This window comes from Juglans regia, chromosome 11 (assembly GCF_001411555.2).
Source record: "Juglans regia cultivar Chandler chromosome 11, Walnut 2.0, whole genome shotgun sequence".
Classification (NCBI taxonomy): domain Eukaryota; kingdom Viridiplantae; phylum Streptophyta; class Magnoliopsida; order Fagales; family Juglandaceae; genus Juglans; species Juglans regia.
In genome coordinates, this window is record NC_049911.1 from 2,175,365 (window position 1) to 2,200,648 (window position 25,284).

The 25,284-nt window shown below is 34.5% G+C and overlaps 2 protein-coding genes and 1 pseudogene across 3 annotated transcripts; 2 read left to right on the forward strand and 1 right to left on the reverse strand.

Annotated features, from left to right (window-relative positions):
• LOC109008059 overlaps window positions 1-25,284 on the forward strand; it is a 48,608-nt pseudogene that overhangs the window by 131 nt on the left and 23,193 nt on the right.
• LOC109008084 lies at window positions 1,566-4,395 on the forward strand. 2 transcript variants are annotated; one of them, XM_018988055.2, is made up of 3 exons: window positions 1,566-1,689; window positions 3,037-3,097; window positions 4,144-4,395. In XM_018988055.2, exons 1-3 carry the CDS (start codon window positions 1,627-1,629, stop codon window positions 4,365-4,367), a joined length of 348 nt encoding a protein of 115 aa, XP_018843600.1. In that variant the 5' UTR covers window positions 1,566-1,626; the 3' UTR covers window positions 4,368-4,395. The 2 variants fall into 2 exon arrangements, with proteins under 2 accessions (XP_018843600.1, XP_018843601.1); XM_018988056.2 differs by having other exon boundaries at window positions 1,566-1,644.
• LOC109008083 lies at window positions 15,837-18,100 on the reverse strand. Its single transcript, XM_018988054.2, has 2 exons — window positions 17,892-18,100; window positions 15,837-17,522 (listed from the first exon to the last, which is right to left on the reverse strand). Exon 2 carries the CDS (start codon window positions 17,442-17,444, stop codon window positions 16,032-16,034), a length of 1,413 nt encoding a protein of 470 aa, XP_018843599.1. The 5' UTR covers window positions 17,445-17,522; window positions 17,892-18,100; the 3' UTR covers window positions 15,837-16,031.

The window sequence follows — 25,284 nt, forward strand, 5'->3', positions numbered from 1 at the left end:
ACCGTAGGAAAAGAAAATCATTTAAACAAATCGAGACGGAAAATATTATTTTCGACGCGTAGAGTTATTTGAGTGAGGAATTTGCTTTCCTTACAACTCTGTTCGGTCTACCGGAGAGAGAGAAATCAATCCATTGGCAAGAAAATAAAACCTTGCGTGTGTTTTTATGTATGTAAACCAATGTGAGTAGGTTTGTAAGTTTTAGTTTTTTCCCCTTTTAAAGCGTGTATTTCTTTTATATTGCTTCTGTTTTGGTCTATGACATAGGTTCAAAAATACAAAGCTGCTAATCAAAGAGCAATACAAGCACTAGAGAAGGTAAACTTCAAGAAGTTTGTAACAACTTCCACTTTCCTCATAAAATTCAGGTATTGTTTCTTTTTTCTCCCCCACAAAATCAGTGCGAAAATATAGGTAATGATGGGCTTTTCAAATTTCTGGGATCGGTTAATGTTTGGCAGGCAACTGCTCTTATATATTTCAAAAGATTTTATCTTCAATGGTCAGTCATGGAACATCATACCATAAACATCATGTAAGATTATTTTCGATGTTCATTGTAGCTTTTTGTTGGCCACATGACGTCCTTGAAGACGCTTCGCTTCAGAGTATGGCTGTAATCGTGATCAATTATAATAAAGAAATACGCACATGGTTGGAAATTGTGCACTTTCGAATTGCTTGGCTTGGTAAATTGTTTGTGGATAGCTCTCAATTGTGACAATGAAGTTACTTTTTCAATGCACAGGTTAACATGCATTTATGCAACTTGTAAGATGGAAGAAAATCATGTTTCAGCCGAGGAGCTTGGTAAGGGGATCTCGCAGGATCATCAATTGATTCTCAATAATGAGAAGATAGTTTATCATTTGCAACTTTACTTTTTCTTAGTTTCTTACTTTTCGTCTACTTTTTTTTTATTTTTCTCCAACGGCGAAGATGGATCCAAAGCATGATGGCGACCTCTCTAGTTTCGCTCTTTGGTTTCCCTCTCTAGTTTCAATCTATAGGATTCAACCCAATGCAGCTTTTTGGATTCGATTAACCTCCAACGCACAACGGCACTATAAGACGCATCCAAAGCACGACGGCCCAATGCACGACGGGACCTCTTTCAGTTTCTCCCTCTCTGATTTCGAACTAACAACAACTTTCATTTTTCGTTGATCTCCCTCTCTGCTTTCAGGTTTTTGGTTTCTCGTCCTTTCTTCTGCCGTTTTTTTTTTAAAATGTTACACGATGACGTGACAGTTTGCCACATCAGCGGATTCCACAGCAAGCGCTCTATCTGGTTGTAGCTAGAATTATTGTTAATATATAGCTAAACATTGTGTAAAATAGAATAATGCCTTAGTCTAAAAACTCACTGGATTAAATATTCAAAAATTCTATTTACAGTAAAAAATTTCTATTCAAGAGTGACGTGACATTACTCTTAAATATTAATTCAGTAATTTTGTAAAATAAGTGAAACGTTTTTACTTGGCCGGCTAAAAAGGAAAAAGAAAAGAAAACTACGAGCATAAATAGAGCGATGCAGAACAGCTTAGAACGGCGTCGTCCAATCTTCTTCTAAAACCCAAGAGGCACCTACGAAGAACTTCGAAGAAGTGAAAAGCTTCGTCAATGGCGTACTTGCTTTCCGTAAGCTTCTCTACGCCTCTCTGTAATCCACGAATCCAACTTCAGGTAAAAAAAGTTAATAATACCCTTTGGTACCCAAGCACTCTTTCAAAAGTTCCTCTCTCAGACCCCTTTTTAGTTACTGAGAAAATGTTAGGAAAGAAATCTTTCGAGTCTTCAAGGAAAAAAGAAAAGAAAGGACAAACTTTTCAGTGTATTCGAGTGGTAAAATGCCTGCTTGCCAAAAAAAAGAATTCACCCAAGTTACAGCTACATTACTTTGCTGGGTTGGGTTTTTTTTTTTTTTCCCTTGAAACCGATGTCAAACAAACATACTCGGAATTTTGCCTTTTTATTTTCTTCACATTTTCTCGGGAACCGAACGGGTGGAAAGAATGAAAACCGACTCATTCCGATGGTGTATTTATTTCTGGTCTCTTTTCTAATGCTTATTATAGTTATAGATATCAATCTCTCTGCCTCCTTCCCCAAATGTATAAAAAAAAAAAAAAAAAAAAGATATCAATCTCTCTGTAATTTTTCTTGATTAGACTACGTAGTTGACTCGGCAGAATTTTGCTTTCGTGAGTTTCATGTTTGATTAGACTGCGGAAAACTTTCTAATTCACGAAAAGTCTAAATGATTTACTCAAGTATGTGTTTTACGATTCAGGTTCTATATCCACATGCTTCTGTTAATAGTCACGCAGAAGAAATGAAAAACAGAGTGAACTAGAGGAAGGTAGTAACGAGAGAAGATAAAAAATGGAATAATGGAATTGTATTTCACGTCTTGAGTACAAAGATGTACTGCTATTTATAGATTACAGAGTGCAACGGAATAAAGAATAACAAATAAAAATACATTTACAGCTCATAGTAACAGAATTAGTTTCTTCATCTTTCTACTGCATTCTTATCAGGTGGAACCGTAGGTACTGTAGGTCCAGCTTTATTCTTCAATTCCAACAGCTTCGGTTCCTTTCTGCTAGATTTGTGCCGTGGGTTTCTTTTTTTCCTTTTTTGCATATCCTCTGAGAAAATATGTAAGAGTGAGACGTGAATTTGTCACATTTAAATCTTAAACGTGAATGCCGTTGAGTCCTCATGTTATTTGTTTTCTGTTTTATGAAGTTGGTGGTGGATCACAAACATTTGGTTTGTGTGACCTTCACACAGTAAATCGCCCTGGATCACAAAATGTCAAATACCAAGATTGGCGTTTTGTATCACCAGTTATGATTCGTCCAAGCCATTTGTGGGGGGGGGTGGGCGCTTCTCTTTAGGCTGTCCTGCAAGTTGTCAAGATTAAAGTATAGAACTATGTTGTGTCACATTTTGTTTTTAATATTGCTGCTTAGATGTTTATTTGGTATTATTGTATGCTTATTGTTTGTTGGGACTTGCCTCCAGGAAGTACATCCAAGGAGATTATCTCCTGGTAGACTCTCAAGGCAAGCAAATGCCAGAACAGGTTTGCTTTTCCTTTCTCCTTGCGTACTGTATATTGAAGCCATTAAAGAATGATTGTTACTTGGTTTTAGTTTTCATCATGTTCAAATCATAGCCGGTGACTGTTAAGATATAAAATAATAAAATCTATCTCTTCCCATCAGCTTAAGGTTTTGGGATAAATGGTGATTTTACACGGTATTAGATCAAAGGTCTTGAATTCGAACCTTGACTCTACATTCTATCCCATTTAATTAAATATTACACTTGTTGGGCCTACTCATTGAGGGGAAGTCTGGTCTACAAGTGAGGGGGAGTGTTAAGATATAAAATAATAAAATCTACCTCTTCCCATCAGCTTAAACTTTTAGGACAAGTGGTGATTTCACAATGACTCATGTTTAGTATTGGATGTAGTCAACAATTGGTTGGACGTGTTGAAAGCACAATTTGTTTGCATAAAATCTGTGTGCGCACGTGTTGGTTGATAATAGCTTCCCTTACTAAGACATGCACATTTCTCAGTAATGGAACGTGTGTTGGTTGATAAAAGTTTCCATTACAAAGACTGTACATTTCCTAGTAATGGAACGAGGTGACTATTTTGAACAAAAATATTAAGATCCAACTTAGGTTGGATTACAACATTTAAAAGCTTAAGCTTCTAAACCATAAATTGTGACAGGATTTTGTTGTCCCAGTGCAAGCCCTACATTATGTCTAGAAACTTCAGCCCAAGTTTGCCCGCTTGTTGAGGAAGTAAAAATTCTTTCTAGTTAATTGCAAACCCAAGTCCATATGTTGATTGAATGAGTTCTTGTGAATAAAAAAAAGAAACATGCAATGCAATTGAAATCAATGACAGAAAGTGTATGGTTTTCTATTTTATTAAATCCTAAAATTGATGACTTATTATTGGTAGGGGAACCAATTTTGAGTTGCAAAGATATTAAAATTGGATTTATTTAGATGCTATAAGCCACAATGTGTTGGATATTTAAATAGAACATTTGAACAACCTTCTCTGTGCTTGTACTTTTGAGCTGAGAGTATCAATCACATTTGCAGCTCCAAAGCTTCTTGCCACCTGCAATGCAAATAGCGGCATTTTGTCTGTGAGTTGGAGTCATCGCCATCATTTAGTGACACCCTCAAGATATGTCTCTGAAATTGCTTCCTATCCTTGTAATGTAGGTTATTGTACCCATATGGTGATGGCTGGTTATTGGGTTGGACCTGATCCTGATGATGGTTGGGGCTTTGTTGAAGCTTTTGTCAATCAAACCTTTTGATTTTTGGTTTATTTTGCTTACCTTACTAGATGAATGTCAAATGTGGAATGTTAGGTCATGATGCATACTACTCTACTCTGGTACACGAAGCACCGCACTGTTACACCATTAAAGAAAATTGTGGTCAAAGCTGTAGTAGAACTAGCATAGCTTTAGCTATTTAAGTACCTTCAACTGTAACTCACCAGCTTGCAATTATCAGCAAGAGGTAATTAGGAGGTGCACTCACAAATTTACCACAGTATTGGCACCTTCTTATTTAATTTGCTTGATTTAGGCATGCATCCAAGTAATGTATAGGAATATCTTCTAGTGCAAATTAAGAGTATCTGCCATTTCACTGTGGAGTTCATGTGAATCACGACGAGCATGTACCTACACTTGCCATGCCAACACCGCCACGATTAGGTTGCTATGAGCTGCCCTTTTCCATTTCTGCTTTATTGTTTGCTATGAACGTCAATCAAGTGAGCTAATTTTAGGTATTCTTTCCTAACAATGATCATTGGAAGCTTGTTAGGATAGAATCCAGAACATGTACTGTTTAGGTCAAAGTCGTGCCCGGTGCTACTAATGATGGTAATTTCCGAATTATCTTTTGTATCTTTGTGTAGGAGCAAAGTACTAGCTAAGCTTTTTCTTGACAGCCCTCATGTGGCTCATCGGAGCTGCTCATTTTTTAATGTCAGGGGCACAATAAATGGACAGATTTAATGTTACTAATAGACAGAATTTCGGAGTTTGCAAGAAAACAATCTCAAAGTCATTATTTTTCTGAGAATGTTATCCATAAATTCCCCCCTCAGAAAGGAAAACTGAATGCAACATCCTGAGATCTATAATAGAAAATGGAAGGTATTTTTATTTATTTATTATTATTATTTTTTTTTGCAGTTGAATTTAAAGGCCATGGAGAAACATGTAAAGGTAGAGAGGAGGATTAGATTGATAGGGGAAATTACCAAATTATATTAGGCAACGATGTTCGATGAGTATTCAGGCCCTGGGCTTTTACTTGGGCCGTAAAGGTATGGCCGATCGAGGTTGGGGTAGGTTTTAGGTTTGAATTTCTGTTATAAAGAAAGGAAAGAGTGAGGTTGATAGCAAAAACAAGCCTGAAGTCGTCTTCTTCCTATGAATGAGATACACTCTCTGTGACTTGGAATGCTCGGGTGCAAAAGAGCAATTTATGCAAAAATTGGGCGTTCCCTCTACTGCAAACCCACACCCAATTTTCTCAAGTTATATTCATTTCCATCTGGTCAAGGTTTAGCTCATGATACTTATTTGCAAATTGCAAGCATTGAGTTAAAGCTGTACTAACTGATCATAAAAGGGTAGTGAATGAAATCTCATATTATTATATATATTGAGAAGTTATTTTTCTATAAAATTATTCTAAGAGGCTCTAGTCTGGTCGCCCATTACATAAGCTGACCTGACTTGACCTGACACGACACAAATATATACTTGTGAGGGGTCTAATTTTCAGCTAGGTACGTTTGAAAGCCTATTCTATGATCTCACTGATACCATAGCTAATTAGATGTACAATTCACCACCAACTGAAAGTTATGGGAATTAGGGGTGTAAAAGAAAATCTAAAAATCGATTGAACCAGACCGAACTGGTGGATTTCATTTGGTTTGTAATCGGTCCGGTATTGTACTGGTTCTTAAGAACCAAAACCGGTCCTAACCAGTGTGGTACCGATTTTCATATTTAAACCGAACTGGACCGATATATATAATTTTTATATTATATTATATATATTATATGCTAAATTTCTAATTCATATAACATTTTATGTAAGTTAGATACTATTTATACTAGTATAACTAGACACTAATTATGCTATTTTAATCTTATTATTCAAGTTTATTAATCTCATTAGTAAGTTATACACGACTTATACCATACTAGTATAATTGAATATTAATGAATTAGTAATTGTTAATAATAAATAATAAATTCTAATAATTAAGTTTAGTATTGAAAAAATTATAATATTAAACTTATATAATGCTAGTAAACTGAAAAACCGGAAAAATTGAAAGTTTCAGTTTTGGTGATGAATTGGTTCGTATCGATTCTTAATTTTTCAAAATAAGTGTATATTGGTTGAGTTTCAAAATTTGTCTAAAACCGGACTGAAAAGGACCAGTTACACCACTAATTGAGATCTCTTTTGGGAGTGAGATTGCAACTCTCTCTCATTTGTTCGAAGGTTCTAACTCGTTTGTAATTAATAATACCCTTAATTTAGGCTCTTTACTTGCTAGGTCGATCCAGAACAAGTGGTGGGGATCAAACCCTTGGGCCTCGCAGGCTCTCTGCTGGTTGCTAAAGCCGATCGAATAAAAATTTAAGCCACTGATTTTTTTTTACAAGGGAATGGGGGTTTTTCAATCCAAGTTTTCTATTTGGAGAACTGGGTCATATGTCATTAGGCGCTCTTGACCTCAAGCCACTTATATTTAAGTCATAATGATCGATTCAAAATTTTAAAAACTCATTATTGATCTTGAAGATACGTACCCTTGATGTAGCTCAATGAAACTAGCTAGTAATATTATATATAGAGGCCTCAACATCATTATTCAATCAATATTTATAATAGACGTCAACATACAAATGCTTTTAATTAACGTACTCATAAATTGAAGTTTGATTAAGCCAAGCTACAAAAAATGGATAATTGTTATCTATTTGGTGATGCATGCAGATTGAAAGCATTTTTTTAGTGCGTACCAGTACTACTAGTTCATCCAAGTAATTTCCAAGCCAAGAACTCAGTCATGATAATAAATAGCTAGCTAGGCAAGCTGTTTAATTGATGCTTAATTTCCTTTTGGCTGACAAGGGAAGAAAGAGAGAAGAAAACATCAATGTTATTGTTGAATTCTTCGTCATCTAATTTGCAATCAGTTTTCATATTCAAAAGTGGGATGTTATCACCTATCCTCCCATGCACCTGATCATCGATTATACCTTTTCTCTGATTAAGTAGTAGTACTAGTACTCTTCTTGTCCAGTTTATCACAGTAGCGATGGTATATATTATATTAATGTTCAAGCACAATTAAAAATGCTCAGCTTGAAATTGCAATTTTCATGAAGGAAGCAACGACTGCATGGTGGTGATTACGGAATTAAGCTTTCCACGCATCAGTTTCATACTAATTGTTTACAACCTAGTACTGTTTTTACCAGCTTGGTCTATATTTATATTTTAGCTAGATAATTAGTTCCTGATCAACCATTTAGGGTTTATAGATGAACGATCATTAGGGTCTTAATCGAAAGATTTGATGATTTAGAAGATCAATGAAGCCTTTTTAATTTCGTAGGGTATCATGATATATATATATATATAGATCGAAAGCGCGCATTAGCCTACTTTATAGACCATATCCATCCATCTAGTAAATATTGACTGATCTAAGACTTATATCCACGCAACTCTATATATCACATGAGGTGATTTAATAGCAAATATAAGATATCACAATCCTCTCACTCAAATCTGTGATGTTCTAGCTTGCATGTGCAGATATATTAAAAGGTTAGCTCCGATGCTAGCTAGGCTATTTGTTATGACCCTAGGAATACATGACTAGTCACATCACATTCTATATCAAAACATCATTTATATAAGCCAACTTCACTAAGTAAACAACTATATATTTCATGTTATGATCATATATACAGGGGTACCTAGCTAGCTAATTCTTGCAGTTTGCAACAAACTTGCATTTTTCTTACAAATGGCTGCACTCATATATATGACAACCCATAAGCCATTTGCCCCCCTCCCGGGAAAATGAGTGCAATATATAATTGTGATGCAACACCGATTTATCATAGTTTAATGAGATTCACTGTTGCCGAAGTGCCATGTTTGCACTCGATAATTAGCTAGCCATCTGTGTGAGCAGGTTATGAAGTTCGATACCGCAAATCCATGGTCGGAGTCCATGGAAGCAACGCTTATCCGAAATCATTCAATCAAGGAAATCTTTGCATGTTACTGCCAGCTTATTGTAGCTTGTTCCAATATCTTTGAGGTTTTCGAAATTATTCTATCAAGAAAACCATCAGATTGTACTGCATGCATTGATATAATTAGTCCTAAATTTTGAACTTTTCAAAATTGTCCTAGTTGAACACACCATGAAACAATCCTAGCTAGCTGCCTTGGTTTAAATGGCGGGACATGACTAGCAACACCATAAAACAAGACTGACTTAATTTGTGCATATATATATATATATAGTTGGTCCAAAAGTACTATATATTGAGGTTTCTGGAGTACTTATTCTATCAAGAAAAGCATCATCACATGATGCTGCATGCAGTACTACTGATATAGTTGGTTTCGAGGTAATTTTCAGCTTTTGTATAACACATATATATATATATATAGTATCATATATATATGCACTCTCCCTTTAATCTTTCATGCATGCTCATTTTTGAGACAATTTCTCTCTATATTGGGAAACATATAAAGTAGTGGGAGGTCCTTGATCCATACCTTTCGTACCAAACATAATTAGTGGAAGTTTTCAAACCTATTGAATTAAGCGCGTCTTTGAGTTAGTCTTTTGAAAATGAGAGGGAAAAGAATATATATAGCAGATCATGATAGTTGAGAAGTGGTCCCAAGAGCATGTTGTACACAGAAACCCTAGCTAGGCTGCTGCATGCATGTCGAAACCCTAACTCTTACAAAATTTAAATCTTATTAGTAGCACTTTACAGCCAACTTTTTATGGGAAAATTACCCTAATCCATTTGCTGAGAGTAAAATATATATAAGCATGCCAGAGAACTTGTATATATCATGTTCACGACAAATCATGTTATGTAAAGCCACGTGATGATTGTGGTCCCTGCTTCTAGGGTTACCAAAATCCGAAACCTAGTATATATATATATAGTCAATGATCTTTAGCTACATGATATTATATATATATTTGCTGTAAACATTTGTAAGGATCAATTAAAGTTTACTTCGAGGTTAGTTAAAGATGGATCATGCTGATCATCAGAATTACTAATATTATTGTGATCTTAGATGTTTGAATATCAGCTGAAAACTTTCACTTTTCATGATTCTCTTTTTCCTTCTGAAATTGGTCTTGAAGAATGCTCACACACACAGAGACACATATAATATTTATGGGAATGAAGAAGTAATTGCACGTACGTACATACAGAGAGTTTAGTTTTGGTTCTTGACCTCTTTTGTGATCTGCATGCAGATAACTGCGCAGATCAGCGCTTGGATTAATTGGCATTATAATCTTCATTAATGAAGATTTGAGTAATGGTTTCGATGTTCGGGAAATATATATATATATATATATATATATATATATATAGAATTACAAAATATATAGAATGACAAGAAAAGGGAGAGCGGCCAATTGTACATGATGAGTACTACTACTACACTCATGATCTGCATGCTGATGTTTAATTCAATGCAGATATTAATTAATACAATAATTAATGCAGATTTAATTGTATGTCAGTGATTATAATTATTATTATTATATATATGGTTATTAATTTCTCGGACACAGCCTAATTAAATTTCTTGATCTTTGTCGATCATTGATCTGCAGGAATATTATTGATCAAAGTTACGTACGGAAATTAGAAGTTAAAAATCATGTATAATCGACCTGCAGTACTAGTAATGTATATAAGTACGTAATATGATTTAAAAATTTCAAGTATTCTTATATATATATAAATGAGCGCCTGCAGCTTGGTGCCAAATTATATATGTACGTACGTCGTAATATCTCATTTACCTGCATACTGTTCTTCATGATAATTTAATGATCGGCCTTAAGTGCTCTAAATGAAAAAGTTTCGAGAATTAGTTCCCCATCAAATAATGTAATTAAGATTCCTCTTTAATTTTATGCTATGCTATGCTATCATGAACTTAACTAATAATTAAGCCAACTTTTTGTCTCGTCAAGTACTCCGAAGCTGGTGTAGTACTGATCCTTTAGAAATTGTCTTCATTAATTTACTGCATGCCCTGTAAACTATACATGCTAGCTCGAGCACATATGCATTCAATGACCGAACACATGAACAACAACAACAACAAAAAGTGTATATATATGTGCGCGCGCGCGCGCGCATTCAAAATCAAGAACTGGTTAGAACTATATATAATATACATGCGGTCAGAAAATTAGGATGATGATCTGCATCTCATGCATGTATACTCCGCAATGAGCAAGCTAGCAGAACTATATATATATAGATATTGATGATGACCAGCTTCTACAGATGTTCTAATTAAATTACCATGATCTTAACATTAAGATCTGCCATATATGAACTGAAAATTAAAGTCCAAGAAAAACTACATATATTATTGTTGACCACGGCCTTCTACGGAAGTTCGATCCCCTCCTTTACCAAAACAAAAAAGGGACGAAATATGGAAGAGGAAACATTTAAGTGGCAGCAGAAACATTGATGCAAATTTACCTCAGACTACGTACCTAAGTATAAATATATTATATGAAGTATGTATTGAAGAAAGATACAAATGATCTTTCACATTTTGGCTTCAACCTCTCATGCCTCCATTACTGATATATCATAATATTCATCACCATCATAGAGCAGTAGATCAAACATTAGTTCAAGAAGCAGCTTCTGCTTGAGAGTGGTCACCCTTCTCATCAATAGCTCTAAACTCTAATGGAGCATGAGGATCTTCATGAGTTTGCTTACCAAGTTGGTCATTTCTATAATTTGATTCTTCAAGCTGCTTGTCTTGAGAACTGTTAATTCCTTTGTTTTGGTTAGCTTTCTGCCTTTCAGCCTCCCTATATTTATATAAGTACCGTACAATGGCCTCAGCGTAGTTATCAAACCCTAGAGTACTCAGAGCCCAACAGATGTCATCCCCATTGACAGTCTTGCGATTCTCCTTGTGACACTTGTCAGATGCCTCAGCAGTAACAAAACTTATGAATTCTGTTGCACATTCTTGCATGGTTTGTTTGCCCTCCTTGGAAATCTTCGTTGTTGCGGGAAGGATCTGCTTCATGATCCGACCCACGTTTGCAATTGGCAGCAACCTCTCTTGCTGATCATCATCCATTTCTGAACTTAAAATGATGAAGATCAAACTTGATTTTCTCGAACAAAGGCACGTATGTTGCTCTTCGACGGCCAGCGCGCAGGTCAATTTATATATATATATACATAGATGTTAGTATGCATCCATGTATTATATATATATATATATATATATAAATATATATATAAATCTATACGTGCACAAAGCATGGTAGTACTTAATTCCATTTTGTATCCCCAAACTACCTATTTACAGTGTGTAATAATATCCTAAACAGAGCCGCTTTGGGACGGCCCGGCCAGTTGTTTTTGGGCAAAAAAAAGCCCTCCAACCAGGTGGGTCCACGTAAGAAAAATGAGAGTAGCACAATACACTGGTTTGCAGGTGATTAAATCCTTCAATAGCAAAACAGCACCACCTCCACCTTTTTTCCCACTGAAACTCTTGCCCAACCTTCCCCACTGCATAGACAACTCCACGACGATTCACTACCGAAATCGGCCATCTCCACCACCACGATTAGAAATATTCAACAGCATGAGTACATGGGATTTGAAAACATCTGCACATACGAAGCAACTTGAAAGTTCTTGCTCGACTTCCTCAATCTCAAATTTTTAGACTACATTTAATTCTACCTGACCTTTAAAATTCTTTGCATGCTCAGGAATCAATTGGACCTTGATGCTGAAGATTTTCATATTTTTCAGCTTCATTATTTTTTGTTCTGTATTTTACAAATTTTCAGGATTGTTGGGAAGATGGTGCTCACTTTTCTACACCCATTGATCTAGTTTTGAAATTCGTCAAACCGTAGAAACATAAATAATTGTATAAAGCGTTAACACCCTTGCACTTGAGTCTGGGCTTGAAGCACCCATTCTTTAAGATTTTGTATTTTGAAAGTCGAACCAACCATATTGCCGCAGGGTTCTGAAATCTTAATTTCGTTGATTGGATAGGCAAATTGTCAAGGCTAACAAGGCTAACCATAAATTCTTGACACTAGCAACTTTTTGTAATTTTTCATAAGCGTTGAGGATTAGCCTCTGGATGCATGTCATGTCAAAGGAGAAATACAGAGGAATTTGTTTCATTTTAGTCGTGTTCTATGCCGTCGAGCGCGAGCTCCTTCGAGAGGCAGAGGCAGTTGTCGTGTTCTTTGCCGTCGAAGATGAGTGGGGTGTCATCAAGTTGAGTAATGCTAAAGAGAAGCTACTTTAATAGTGCACACTTTGCATTCACTACATGGCTACTTTTAGTTCTTTACTTTTTTTTTTTTAGATTTGTAAGATGTGTGGTCTATATGATGCCACATCATGTATGCAAAATAATTAGTCCCAACAGTAACTTCTATCTATAATTATTCCGTCGAGTTTGGGTTAGGATGGAGTGGGGTGAAGATAAATTTGGGTTCAAATAGGAAGAAAGCGAGAGACGGGTTGCTGTTCGGATGTAGGTAAATACATGGTAATGGCTATACAAATGCTTAAGTGGCAAGCTTCTATTGGAAGGCTGGTTTTCTTCTAACAATAGAGGGACTGATCTCCAGGTTTTCTCTATCCTAAAATATAAAAAGTTGTGATGTGCATCCTAAACAATTAGTAGGTACTTCCACTAATCAAAATTTTGAATTTTGTACCATACATGTCACTACCGCCAAAATATACTATTTCTGTAGTAACCGATATAGAGAAGGATATAGAGAATGATATAATTTTTAACCGATCAGAATTTCGATCATTTCGGTTTGTACCGGTCGATATTTTAACCTTTACTTTTTTTTTTTCCTTTCATTTCTTCAAACTGTAAATTTATTTTTAACCATTCAATTCAAACCAGACTATTTATAATTTATATATATTTATATATAATTTATTCATATACAAGACTATTAAATTAACTAGTGATTGTAAAAGATCTATATACCTTCGATCTAATTGCCAGAGATTAACTAAGCCATATCTGAATTTTGAATTCACCAAAAGTACCCTAGAAAACCGTACCCATGATTTATAGTACGTACGAATATAATAATGGTCCCCTCCCACCTCCCACCACCCCAGTAAGACGGGCCTTATAATCTCATGTAAATCTAGTTAATGGTATTAATTAGTATATATATTAATGTCAATATGTAGTAATTTAACACTATTCAAATGAGTGGACGACATTAATTGTGCACGTTCAAAGTTTTGTTTGGTTCCAACCGATCAAGCATTACCTAAAAATAAATTATTATAATAGATTTTTTCTAATTAATTATGTTCGATCGTGCTTTAGGTTCATGATATATAATTTAATTACATGATCGATCATCATCTGCAAATCTTTGTGTTAAATTATAGCATACATGATTTTTTAAAGCAGGTTTCAAGCATCATCTCCATATAAAAGGATCCTGATAGATGCAAGATTCTTGAAGTCTTTCCAGGATATATAAAATATTTTGAGAAGTATAATTTATTTTGGTGTCTCCTCTCTTTCATTGCATGCCCATTTGTTTAACTTTACTGAGATTCCCTTCACTTCCTTTTATACGATTGCACAGATGGCTGGCTGGCATGTATTCTTTTCCATCTCTCCGATTAATTGCTTTGTTTGCATTCAAAACCCATATCAACTCATCTCTGAATCTAAATCACTGAACAAGTAAGATCATATAAATTTACAGCTTGAAAGTTGAAACGTACAATGTAAAGACATCAAATTTATACTTACAAATACACTACTGCATATTTATATATATCACACCAACCCAGGATGGTTCCAACCGCAAGTACTGTACTTGCTTTTGTTTCTTGGGTAAAAAGCAACCTAATTAATCAGGCACCATGAGAATCTGTTTGTGATGAACTTTTTGGATCTTATTCCGGGTTGGCAGGAAGTGATCATGGGCATGCTTAATACTTTTTTCTGCTAAGTTTGAGCATGCTCATAGGGAAACAAATTCTATTACAGACCTTTTTTTTTCACAAAAGGATGGGAGCAAGAGGTTCTTCATGAAAGATCTGTTATTGATGGAATTGGAGTCTACCTTCTCTGATAAAGGGTCACTTGAAACTTAATTTGGAGTAGGCAAGCTGTGTACATTTGATGCAAATCATGAAAAGTTTTCATATAGTTTTTTGGTTTTGTTGATACTGATCACTGAAATAGTAGTTGAGTTTAAAAAGAGAATGGTACTCTATATGCATATATACTACCCAAATGGTTTCTTAAAACAATGTGATATTCTTCCCATTCAAGCCCAACCCTGTACATGGTGAATAAAGCCCAAGAAGTATGCTATTATGCTATGCAGGCGACAGGGTTACTAACCTTCTACTATCCATTTATTACTCTTTTTATATTTGATTTTTATTTTTGATTTTTATTTTGATTTTACTTAATGGTTAAGAAAGTGATTATTAGTAAAATTATATATTTTTTTAATTTTTTCTTAATAATTAAAGATGTTAAAAAAATACTTAAAAAAAATGATAAAAAAAAATAATTCAAATACACTATAAGTAGTAAATGGGTAATAAGTAGGTAGTAACCCTATCACTACCCATCCCCTAGATCTACAAAAACAGATGATACTGCCATTTCCTATCGGTTAAAGCTAAAAAAAATATTGGAAGCCCCAAAGGAAATCCTGGGCCTCCTCAGATAAGCCTTGGTCTCACAAAGTTGGTATCCATTATATCGGGTAAAATCATAGGACGTCCTTCACTTAAATCATGGCCTATTCAGTTCTTTTTCATGAACATCAAGAAAGATGTACCTCTAGCTAGGTACCTTGTGAAGCTTGTCATCATATGACAGAATAGGAATGGCTTGCCAAAAAATGACATACAGATAGACTGGGCCGACATATAGAATGGCACATAGAGCTGGTAAGTGAGGAAACATACTTATGGGTTTGAAAATTACATATGATGCATTTGGGCATTCCTAGAGGCTGCAATGTGTAAAGTCGAGACGGCCTCACTCGAACAGTCGAGCAGGACAGCATTTGGTTGAATGCAGAAAGTACAAATTCTTTGATGGAAGTCTGTCGCATGGAGATGCATGCCCACTATGCATCTGGATATGCTACCAATTCATAGTTCATACATAAAAAAAAAAAATGGGAAAACTGCCTGGAAGAGAGATTTGCATTCTTCACAAGAATGGGATTTCAGCTTATATTGATGAGAATATGGGACTACTTCTGGTGTGATTCAATGCCCTTTGTAATTGCTACAGCTGTTGCATGTGGAAAGGTGACTCAAGGGTCAAGAAGATCAAACGAATCAGCTATCAGCGCAGTGAGGGGACAATTTTTTTTTTATAATCCAAGTAGATCTACGTGTCGTCATTTCAATTCCCAGTCAGAATAAAACAACATTGAATTTTGGCAAACAAAGAGTACTAGTGTGCACCACATTTGTGAGATTTTCTTTTTTCTTTTACAGTGTATCAAGTCCACAAACAAGATTGGGGTTACAAACATGTATTTTAACAACATCAGGTCAATGCATGTTACAAATTAGAAAGCAAGAAACGTAATCTGATTAAATGGCTCTTGGTGGTTTCTCTAACACTGCTGAGAGATAGACCTCATCCTTTGATTTGGGACCAACAACCCACTTGTGCTTCTTGTATCTGAACTGCAGAAACATGTACATGTAATCATCTAGATCTTTTCTAGTGCAAAAGAACCTGTCAATCCATAGCAGCCCTCCTGGCCGCAAAACCCGATCCCAATCAAACAGGATGAAATCCATTAACAGCAGGTCAATCCAGCCATCCATGAATCCAGTTGTATGAATCAAATCCATTGTATTATCGAAGAATGGAAGGCGTTGGTTCAATGTCATATGCAGAGGGATTAAACCTCTAAGTGCAATCATCTCGTTGAAAGGAGCCCCAAGGTTTAAAGCAGTTGAGACAATCGTGACATTGTGTTCTCTCATCCTTGCAGCAAAGGTCCCTGTACCAATACCAAAGTCAAGACCTATCCTCATCTCCCCAGGCTTGATTGCCAAAACATCAGATATCAAAAAATCTACTGGAAGTGAGCTATTAGTCACCCATTTTAGCTTTTCCTTCTCCATTTCAAAACACCCAACACACTTAGAATAACCCCGCTTGGGGTTCTTGCTCGACAAGCACTCAAAGTTCCTGCACTGGTAATTGCTCCACCTTACATTTCTGTCATCTGGTAATCTCCATAAAGACTCATTGATTGGATACGGTTTTTGGTAAAGCTTGGAGGCCCGTGTCAAGCACCGTCTTCTAGGCAAAGGATCACAACCATTGACCATAAGCCTCTGAGCTAAGTTCCAATCATCTTTGCAATAAGAACCAATGTCATAATCCATATACTCTTCCAGTTCTTTCTTAAATAAGACGCATGCATGCCCAATCGTGTTGTGTATCCTCTCTGACCCATATATGTTAATCTTCCCAAGTTTATTCTCTTTTGGGGTTATGTACTTCCTAATCTCCTCAATCACAAAAGTATTAATCAAAGGTTCCTCCTTCATCGTCGAGTTCCTAATCCCTTCAACTTTCGGCAGCCGAATCTGTCTAAGAGCAATGTGAGCCTTGTAAAGAGGTCCAATAACTTCCTCTTCCAAATACTTCTTATACTCAAATCTAGTGATATTATTTCTAAACAAGTCCGCTTTGTTTCTCTCCATTTGTTTTACTTTCAACTCGAGCTTTTCTTGCAAGCTTTCCATCCTATTCAGTACTTCACCGACTCGATCAGACAATGCTTTTATGTCAAAACCATCATCATAATCATCCTTCATGCCAGAAAATTTCCGGCACATATCTTCATAGGGTGAGAAAAATCCGGCTGAGTAGAACCTAATGAGACTCGATATGCTTACAATTATAACAAGCCCTCCCAGTACAATCTGAAGCCAGCCCATTATTCTGGCTAACCTAAATTTTGGAAAGCAGCATAACTTTCCCATTTTTAATAATGCACAATGCGAGGCAGTTTTCCTCTCACCAAATGCTAATGTTGCCCTTTCTCTGTTCAGATTTTCGACCTAATCAAAAGCCAATATTCATGCATCATTAAAGTTCCTAAATTTAACAATCAAAATATACAGCATACAATCATGCTCTGTTTGTTCCCCCAAGAAATTAAGGGGAAGTATAAGATCTTTTTTTTTTTTTTTTAGATCTTAGACAATATATCATTCTTGACCCCTGAAAGGAAAACTCATTCAACTGAGATTAATACAGTATTTGACTTTGCTGCATAAGGCATAAGGTTCAAACTTTTACTTTCTTTTTGTTTGTTCCCATCAATCAAAGAAAAGGCAAAGACAAGAACAAAGAAAACGAAGTTGAATTTAAACTACATCACAAAGGTTAAAACAAAGCCAACGTTCATAATCAAATATCAAACATACCCAGACAACGATCTGCAGAAACACGCATCAAATGAAGCTGAATCACTCTTTCTCTGCATCTTCAACCGATAAAGCTAGCTCACCGCTTTTCTTAACAAGTATGAACAAAAGGCCCCTTCTATTACTCGAAAGTTCAAAAGCAGTCCGACCTTTCATCCCCATAAGGCGTCAAATACTCTCGAGAATTTCCCTCACTATTCTTTCATATATACTCTAATCCTTTTTCTTATTAGAAACCCTTTTGACTGAAAATTTAAAAAATAATAATAATAATAAGAATTCTTTTTTAAAAATAAATAATAAAAAAAAAACTTCATAAAGATTCCACATTCACCACCATACAGATCTAAATCTAGAGCTGGAAAATATTTACAAAAAATTTTGTTGGGTTTAATTTAATTGAATAAACAGGTTGCTTATTGGTGAAGTCATGAAGAGGGATTAAAAAAATGCACGAATCTCGTTCCGATCAATTATAAATTATATACTAGTGAATTCAGAAATCTAATATAGTTCAATTTAATATATTATGAATGAGCGTTGACCGTTGGAGTGAACGCAATTTGGACGCAGTCGGCAAGGGATCACGAGCTCCAATTCTTCCCACCCTTAAAGACTATTCCACTTTCGACAGTAAACAAAGCTTGTTTTCTCATCACCATCCTCTCCTCTTCACGTCCACTTGAACTTGTATCTTTTTCTTATGGAGTTTCACCAAATTATTCATTTCAACTTTCAATAGTTAAGATTTAATTGACTCAATACAATGAAATATCTTGGCAACTCTATAAAGTTTTATTATAATCTACTAAAATAATTCAAAGGATCAAACTAGTCAACGGCCTTACAATTCTGACGATATTTATCCGTATACCTTATGAATAAATAGGAAAGAATATATTAGGAACAAAGGCATGTGGAAACTCTACAATATTATTTGGGATAGTAAAATGAATTGATTTACGATCAACATAGGTATTTGGATGCGTAATAGAATCACATGCTTTTGAAATGTAGACTCTTTTTGGTATCTTTGAAACCCCAGAAAAAAGAAAAGGAAAGAAAAAAAAAAAAAGCAATATTGAGTCAAGAACGTTACAGTGTTAAGGTAAAGTGACAACCTTTTTCGTCGGTAAATTCTAAAGACAATGGTATTTATGATAGAAGAATACGATGATCATAAATCCAAACACCTTGGCACTTACAAAAGCAAACCCAAGAGTTGGAAACGAATTAAAAACTTCTGAAAATCCTTAAAAAAAATCAAAACAGAGGACTTGGTACTTGGTGCCACTTATAAACCTTGATAGAATTCAAATCACGTCGCGTTTAGATATTGAGATGAATTGAGTTGAAATGTAAATAATAATATTTTATAAGTTTCATTGAGATGAGTTTAACTAAGTTTACATACAATCTCTAAATGGGGACTGTTCATGCAAGTCCATATAGTTATGTTTAAAAAATAATTAAAATTATAATAATATCCTTTTTAAAATAATTTTTATTTTATTTTATTTCTATTCATCAATGAGACTGTAAATACAGTCTCCTACTCAAGACTGTAAAATTAATTTTTTAAATTAAAATATATGAAGTAAGTTGAGATGTGTTTAATTTTTTTTTATAAAAAATTGAAAAAATAATGAGTCATCTTGAATGATTAATTTGAGATGAGTTGAGTTGGGTCTAACAATCAAGGACAGCTAAGTGTTATACTTTTCCCTAACATGCAAGAGAGGACTTTTAGCATACAACCATTTTTATTTTTAGTTTGAAATATAGTTTTCAAAGTCTTTGTTTTCAATCACTTGACAGATAGGGCAGGTCAAGGACCCTGTTTTCGGCCTCTTCAGAGGCAATGAAGGCCTTTATTCATTCCAGAGTTTATTCAAGGAATCAGCCAATAGATTTAAGAAAAGAAAAGGTAGAAAAAATCTTCTAAAAAAGATAAAAAGAAGGATAAGCTCAAGTTGAAAAGTAATGTATGATGATTTCATAAATTGAAGTCAGCCTAACATGATAGTTTCAAGCTTTCGAAGAGGTAATTAGGGGCCTTCTCCACTTCTAATTTATGCTGCTGTCAAAAGTTTCATGCAAGTTTGGCTTTATTTGAAGTACTTTGCACAATGCTGTTTACTATGGTTCGTTTGGTTCCTTAACTCATCTCAATTTATCATTACAATTTTTTTAAATTTTAATACAAAATATAATAAACAATTTAATTTTTTCAAATCCTAAAATAATAATAATATTAAAATATAATATTCTAACAATATTTTATCATCTCAACTCAACTCAACTCAACTCATTTCAACATCCAAACACAACCTTGTATTCAGTATTCACTCTCTTTTTCTTTCGAGACTTATTAGGTGCAAGCAGTTTAGCATACTAAATTGCTTACTAATACTGACATAATTTTTTATTGAAAAGAAAAATAAAAGAAGAAAAATTTTTAGAAAAAAAGAAAGTCTTTTATCTCACGAAAATCATTCCCATCTCAATTATCACCATTTCATTAAACGAAGGCCTTACATGTCAGTATCGATGTCCGGTTTGGTGCACAAACTCGCTTGCAAGAAGACTTTTCCTTTTCTTTTACATTTATTTTAACTTTTTATAAATGGATGCAGAAAACTCTTCAAGAGTGGATATAGCAGCTCCTACATGGATTTTCCATATGCTATCTTTGTGGTGCATGGTGCTTGATTTTCTGGGTTTCTGGGTCTGAATCCGTGGATGCAAGTCATTCCATTTATGGCTGACTCGTATTTTATTTACAATAAAATTTAATTTTAAACTTATTCTATATATCACCACCTCTTAAGAACATACACCAAATCATCCACTTTCAAAACTCTTTTTTTCTATTCTTGGACAAATATAAGAATAATATTGAAGATCAAAATGATTTTTATCACTATGTATTCAGGATTACGAAAGGTGAAAAGATAAAAAGATGAGAATGCTTCTACTTCTAGTTTATTTGTTGAATGCCGTCCAATTTCTGTGTGCCTGCGTGTGCAAATTAGAGATCCTTATCTCTCCTTAAATATCTGTTTTAACTCCAAACCTAATAGCAAGATATCCTTTTGATTAACGTTTTTCTTAGATAAATACAGTACTATGTGCAGTTTCTTTAGTCACAAAATGATTATATAAAAATAAATCTACAAACTGATATGACTTGACGTGGTATATTAAATTATAAAATTATTTTTATTATAAAATAAATCTAATGGATTTCATATCAATTTGTAGATTTATTTCGTATAATCTCTTTATGTCTGTAACAATTCTCTTATATTCCATGACCATACTGCAAGTCTGGTTCTTTGCAAGTTAATGACACCCATATCTCCTTTCTTCCTTGCTTCATACCAAAGGAGTGAACATAGTTCTACTGTTGATAGCAATTCCTTTTCCAAGATCACAGTATTTTTGGCCTATTGGCAAGCTACTGTTGTCAAGGAACAGGGCACCTTGAATTGTCATATAATTAAAAACAAAAACAAAACTTTATTGATGGGTGATACAAATTCAATGGTTCAAGCTTAGAAGTCAAAAGTTCTGCTGTATTTAAATTTTTTTAAAAGAGAAATATTATTTTTCAACTTAAATTTTATTTAAGTGAATTTAAGTAATTAAAAAAAAAAACTGATGTGTCATACTTTAAGTGGATTTTTTTATTTAAATGGTTAACTTATATAACCATTTAAAATATGCCGCATCAATTAATGTAATTAAAGATAATAAAATAAAAGACGAGCCGTATTTTTCTTTTTAAAATTAAATACTATAACTGTACATTATTTATGCATTTGACAAGTAACATTGAGACCTCAGGGCTCGTTTGTTTTCAGAGATAAGATGAGATGAGATCAGATGAGATGAGATTAAAGTTAAAAAGTTGAATAAAATATTGTTAAAATATATTTTTTAATATTATTGTTGTTTTGGGATTTGAAAAAGTTGAATTGTTTATTTTATTTTGTGTGGAGATTTGGAAAAGTTGTAATGATGAAGTGAGATGAGATGAGATGTTTTTGGAAAACAAACAAGGCTAATACAAATAAATCACACAAAATACTTCAAAAAAAAAAAAAGAATAACAAGATGTAATGAAACTTAAGATATCATTGGACCAATAAACCTAAAAATCTGTAAGGTTATAAACAGAGATCATCATAAGTGATTCCTCTAAACCACTAATCCATTTAGTTCTTTTAGCTTCTATGGGCATCCGAGAATCTCCAAGCATTCGATATTGCACCGAGTAGTCCTCATTTCGATGAGGATCTCTTGGAAATGGCCACTAAACGATAATGGGGATTGGAACATAAGAGGTCTCTATCCACACTAAATTCAATGGGTCTTGGGCTCAGAAAAAAATATTCAATGGGTCTGAAAATCTTTATATGTAAAAGGTCTGCCTTTTGATCCTTTTCTTTCACCCAAGCCTAGTTAGTTGCAAGATATAAAGAGACTTTTTTTTTTTTTAATTTATTTTCTGAGCCTGTAAGCCATAAGGAAAACCATTTACTCTCCCTATGGACGGACTTGGTATGTAGAGAAAGAAACTTTGGTTCGTATAATTCCTTCTTTCTCTCTCCCTCCCTTTGGCCCCGTCAATTCAACTTCACACCCATCAAAACTTGGCTCTCTCTCTTCAACCAGGTACTCTCTCTGTCTCTCTCTACCTCGTTCTTCTTTTAGAGCGTGCTTGGTACTTGTTTGGATGTGTTTCGTGGTAAAGTTTATAGTTGTTGCTAATCAATGCATAACATGGAAACCCATTTGCCCAGGCTTTGTTTCTCACGTGGGCTTTTGATATTTCAAGCTCTTCCATGGAGGTTAGTGAATGCTTAATCTCTCTGTATCTTTGCTTGACTGCACTACTGTTTATCTTTTGTGATCTTACTCTAGGCATTGGTATTGTTTTTTCATGCGTGTAATGTGTAAATGTTAGTTAATTTTTTTTGGGATCAATGATAATTGATGATACAAACTTTTGGTTCTCAATGGTCGGTTTTGATGTTATCAGGTTTATTGTGATTTGTTTAGTTTTCAAACTTTGCATGAAGGTACTTGTTTGGTTTCAGTATTCCGTTTTTTATTATTTTCTATTTTTATATGCTTTGATTCAGCTGCTAAACATGCTCAATCGTTTTTTATGTTGAAATCTTGTAAGAAGTGGATCTGGGGTTGATTATTTTGTTTTGTGGTGGCCTTGAAATTCGCTGCTACGTATGTTTTCCCTTCTTATTCTTCTTCTTAAAATTATTTTCTGTGCCTTGAGTTCACTTATTTAGAATGTGTCTCTAACAGGGTGATCACTATATGCATGTCTCTTCACAATACCATTGATGGGGCTTTGTGTAAGAGTTTGATTCGTGAATTTATTGGGGGCTCAGGAAAATTGATTGTCCTTGTAATATTGGTTTTTTTAAATTGATAACTCCCTCTAGTTGGTTGGGAAAGGGAGACCATTTACTTCTATGCTATCAAAAGGCATGATTATGGGTGCTTGAAGCAAAGAAAGAAGGATCATGAGAAATGACAATATGAAAGAGAATTTTAAAGTTTATATGATTAAGATATTTAGCTTTGACACAGAAGTGAATATCAGGCATTTTACGGTCTATATATTAGAGTGTACATGTTGAGATTATATTGTCTTGACTTCTCCCACTCATTTCCAAAAGACATTTTTCCACTTTTGGGATTGTAGAAGATAGAATTAGCAAAGTTTCACCCTTTGAAAACTGCCAGAAATTTGTTGAGGATGGTAGAAAATATAGTAGGCAAAGTTTGTCACATTGTCCATGGTGTCCTTTGTAATTGACCTTTGTATGAAGTTTATTTTTATCACTTTTACAGTAATTTATTTAAAAAAAAACTAAGGCCGTAGGACTATATCAGTTTTGTTTGTTTTCTTCATAGATTAATTGGTTAATGGTATTATGAAAAAGAAAATTTTGTGTATTAATATATCATAGACAATACTTTTCTAAATTGAAGAATTCTGTGCGTGTGTGTGTGCTTGCGCTGTCTGTTACAGAACTTTCATCATTTCAAAAACTTGGTTTTTAAATTATTTATGTATGCAATTACTTCCTTGTCTATGATCTGACACCCTCAGGCAAGAATTCTCAAACCCACTAAATTATCATTGGAACATTGTGCTTTCTGTTGTTGGGCACATCACTTGTGTTCCTATTTGTATGCTTGTAGTCCAAATTGTTTGTATTGGATTCATCAGTCTCCTTTTTCTTTGTTTTATGTGTAGCAGATGGAGTCAGTTCATCTGGATGATGCTGGTAATTGCATTGAAGAAACATCCGACAAGCAGTTATTTCCTCCAAGTTCTCCAGATAGAAGTGATATTTTTGGGGATCCACACTTGAGTACACGCGTTGGCGATGATTACCAAGCAGAAATTCCTTCCTTGCTAATGGAATATAAGCGTCTTCAGCCTCTAATGAACCCTGCTGATTCAGGAGTCATGGTTGATGTTTCTCAGTCCTTTCAAATGGGTTTACCAATCCCAATCATGTGGCTTCAGGAAGTGAATAATAATGAAGATGAAACAAGGGAGTTTATTAGTCATCATGATGAGGAGGTTAACCCAAACAGGCCAGTCGGATCAACAAATAGAAAAAAGATAAATATTAAGTTGAAGAAGAAAGGTTCAGCAATCAATACTGACCACTTGAATATTGGGTTGGACAATGAAAAGGAATCAGCAAGTGCAAATATTGAAAACATCATTTCAGGGAAAACAAGCATAGTTGGACTACAACAAAGCAAACGATATTCTCCAGTTCCAGGTTTAAAATGTGACCCCTGGAGTGATGCTGATGTTAATAGTTTCCTCCTTGGTTTATATATATTTGGGAAGAATTTTGTTACAATAAAGAGATTTCTAGGGAAAAAAGAGATGGGAGAAATATTGTCATTCTACTATGGAAAATTTTATTGTTCTGATCACTACCGTAGATGGTATGATTCCCGGAAGGTTAGAAGTAGAAAATGCGTGACCGGACGGAAAATATTTACAGGATGGAGACTGCAGATGTTGTTATCCCGTTTGCTTCCCCATGTCCCAGAGGAATCTCAAAATACTTTGCTGGAGGTACTTCAATTTCTCTTCTATATATGTAAATCTTCAGTTTCCAGTATAATAGTACTTTGATCAAAAGTGAAATACAATGCTAAAATGCTTATAATTGAGATCAACTTTCTTCCCAATTTCTCAATGATTTTATGCATGCTAAAGTTAAGGAAGGATTCCTTGACATGGTGAGATGGCATCTGAATTTGAAACCTCATTCTATGTATCAGATCATAATTCCATCCTCTTGTTAATACATGGTGTGGTTCTGAAATG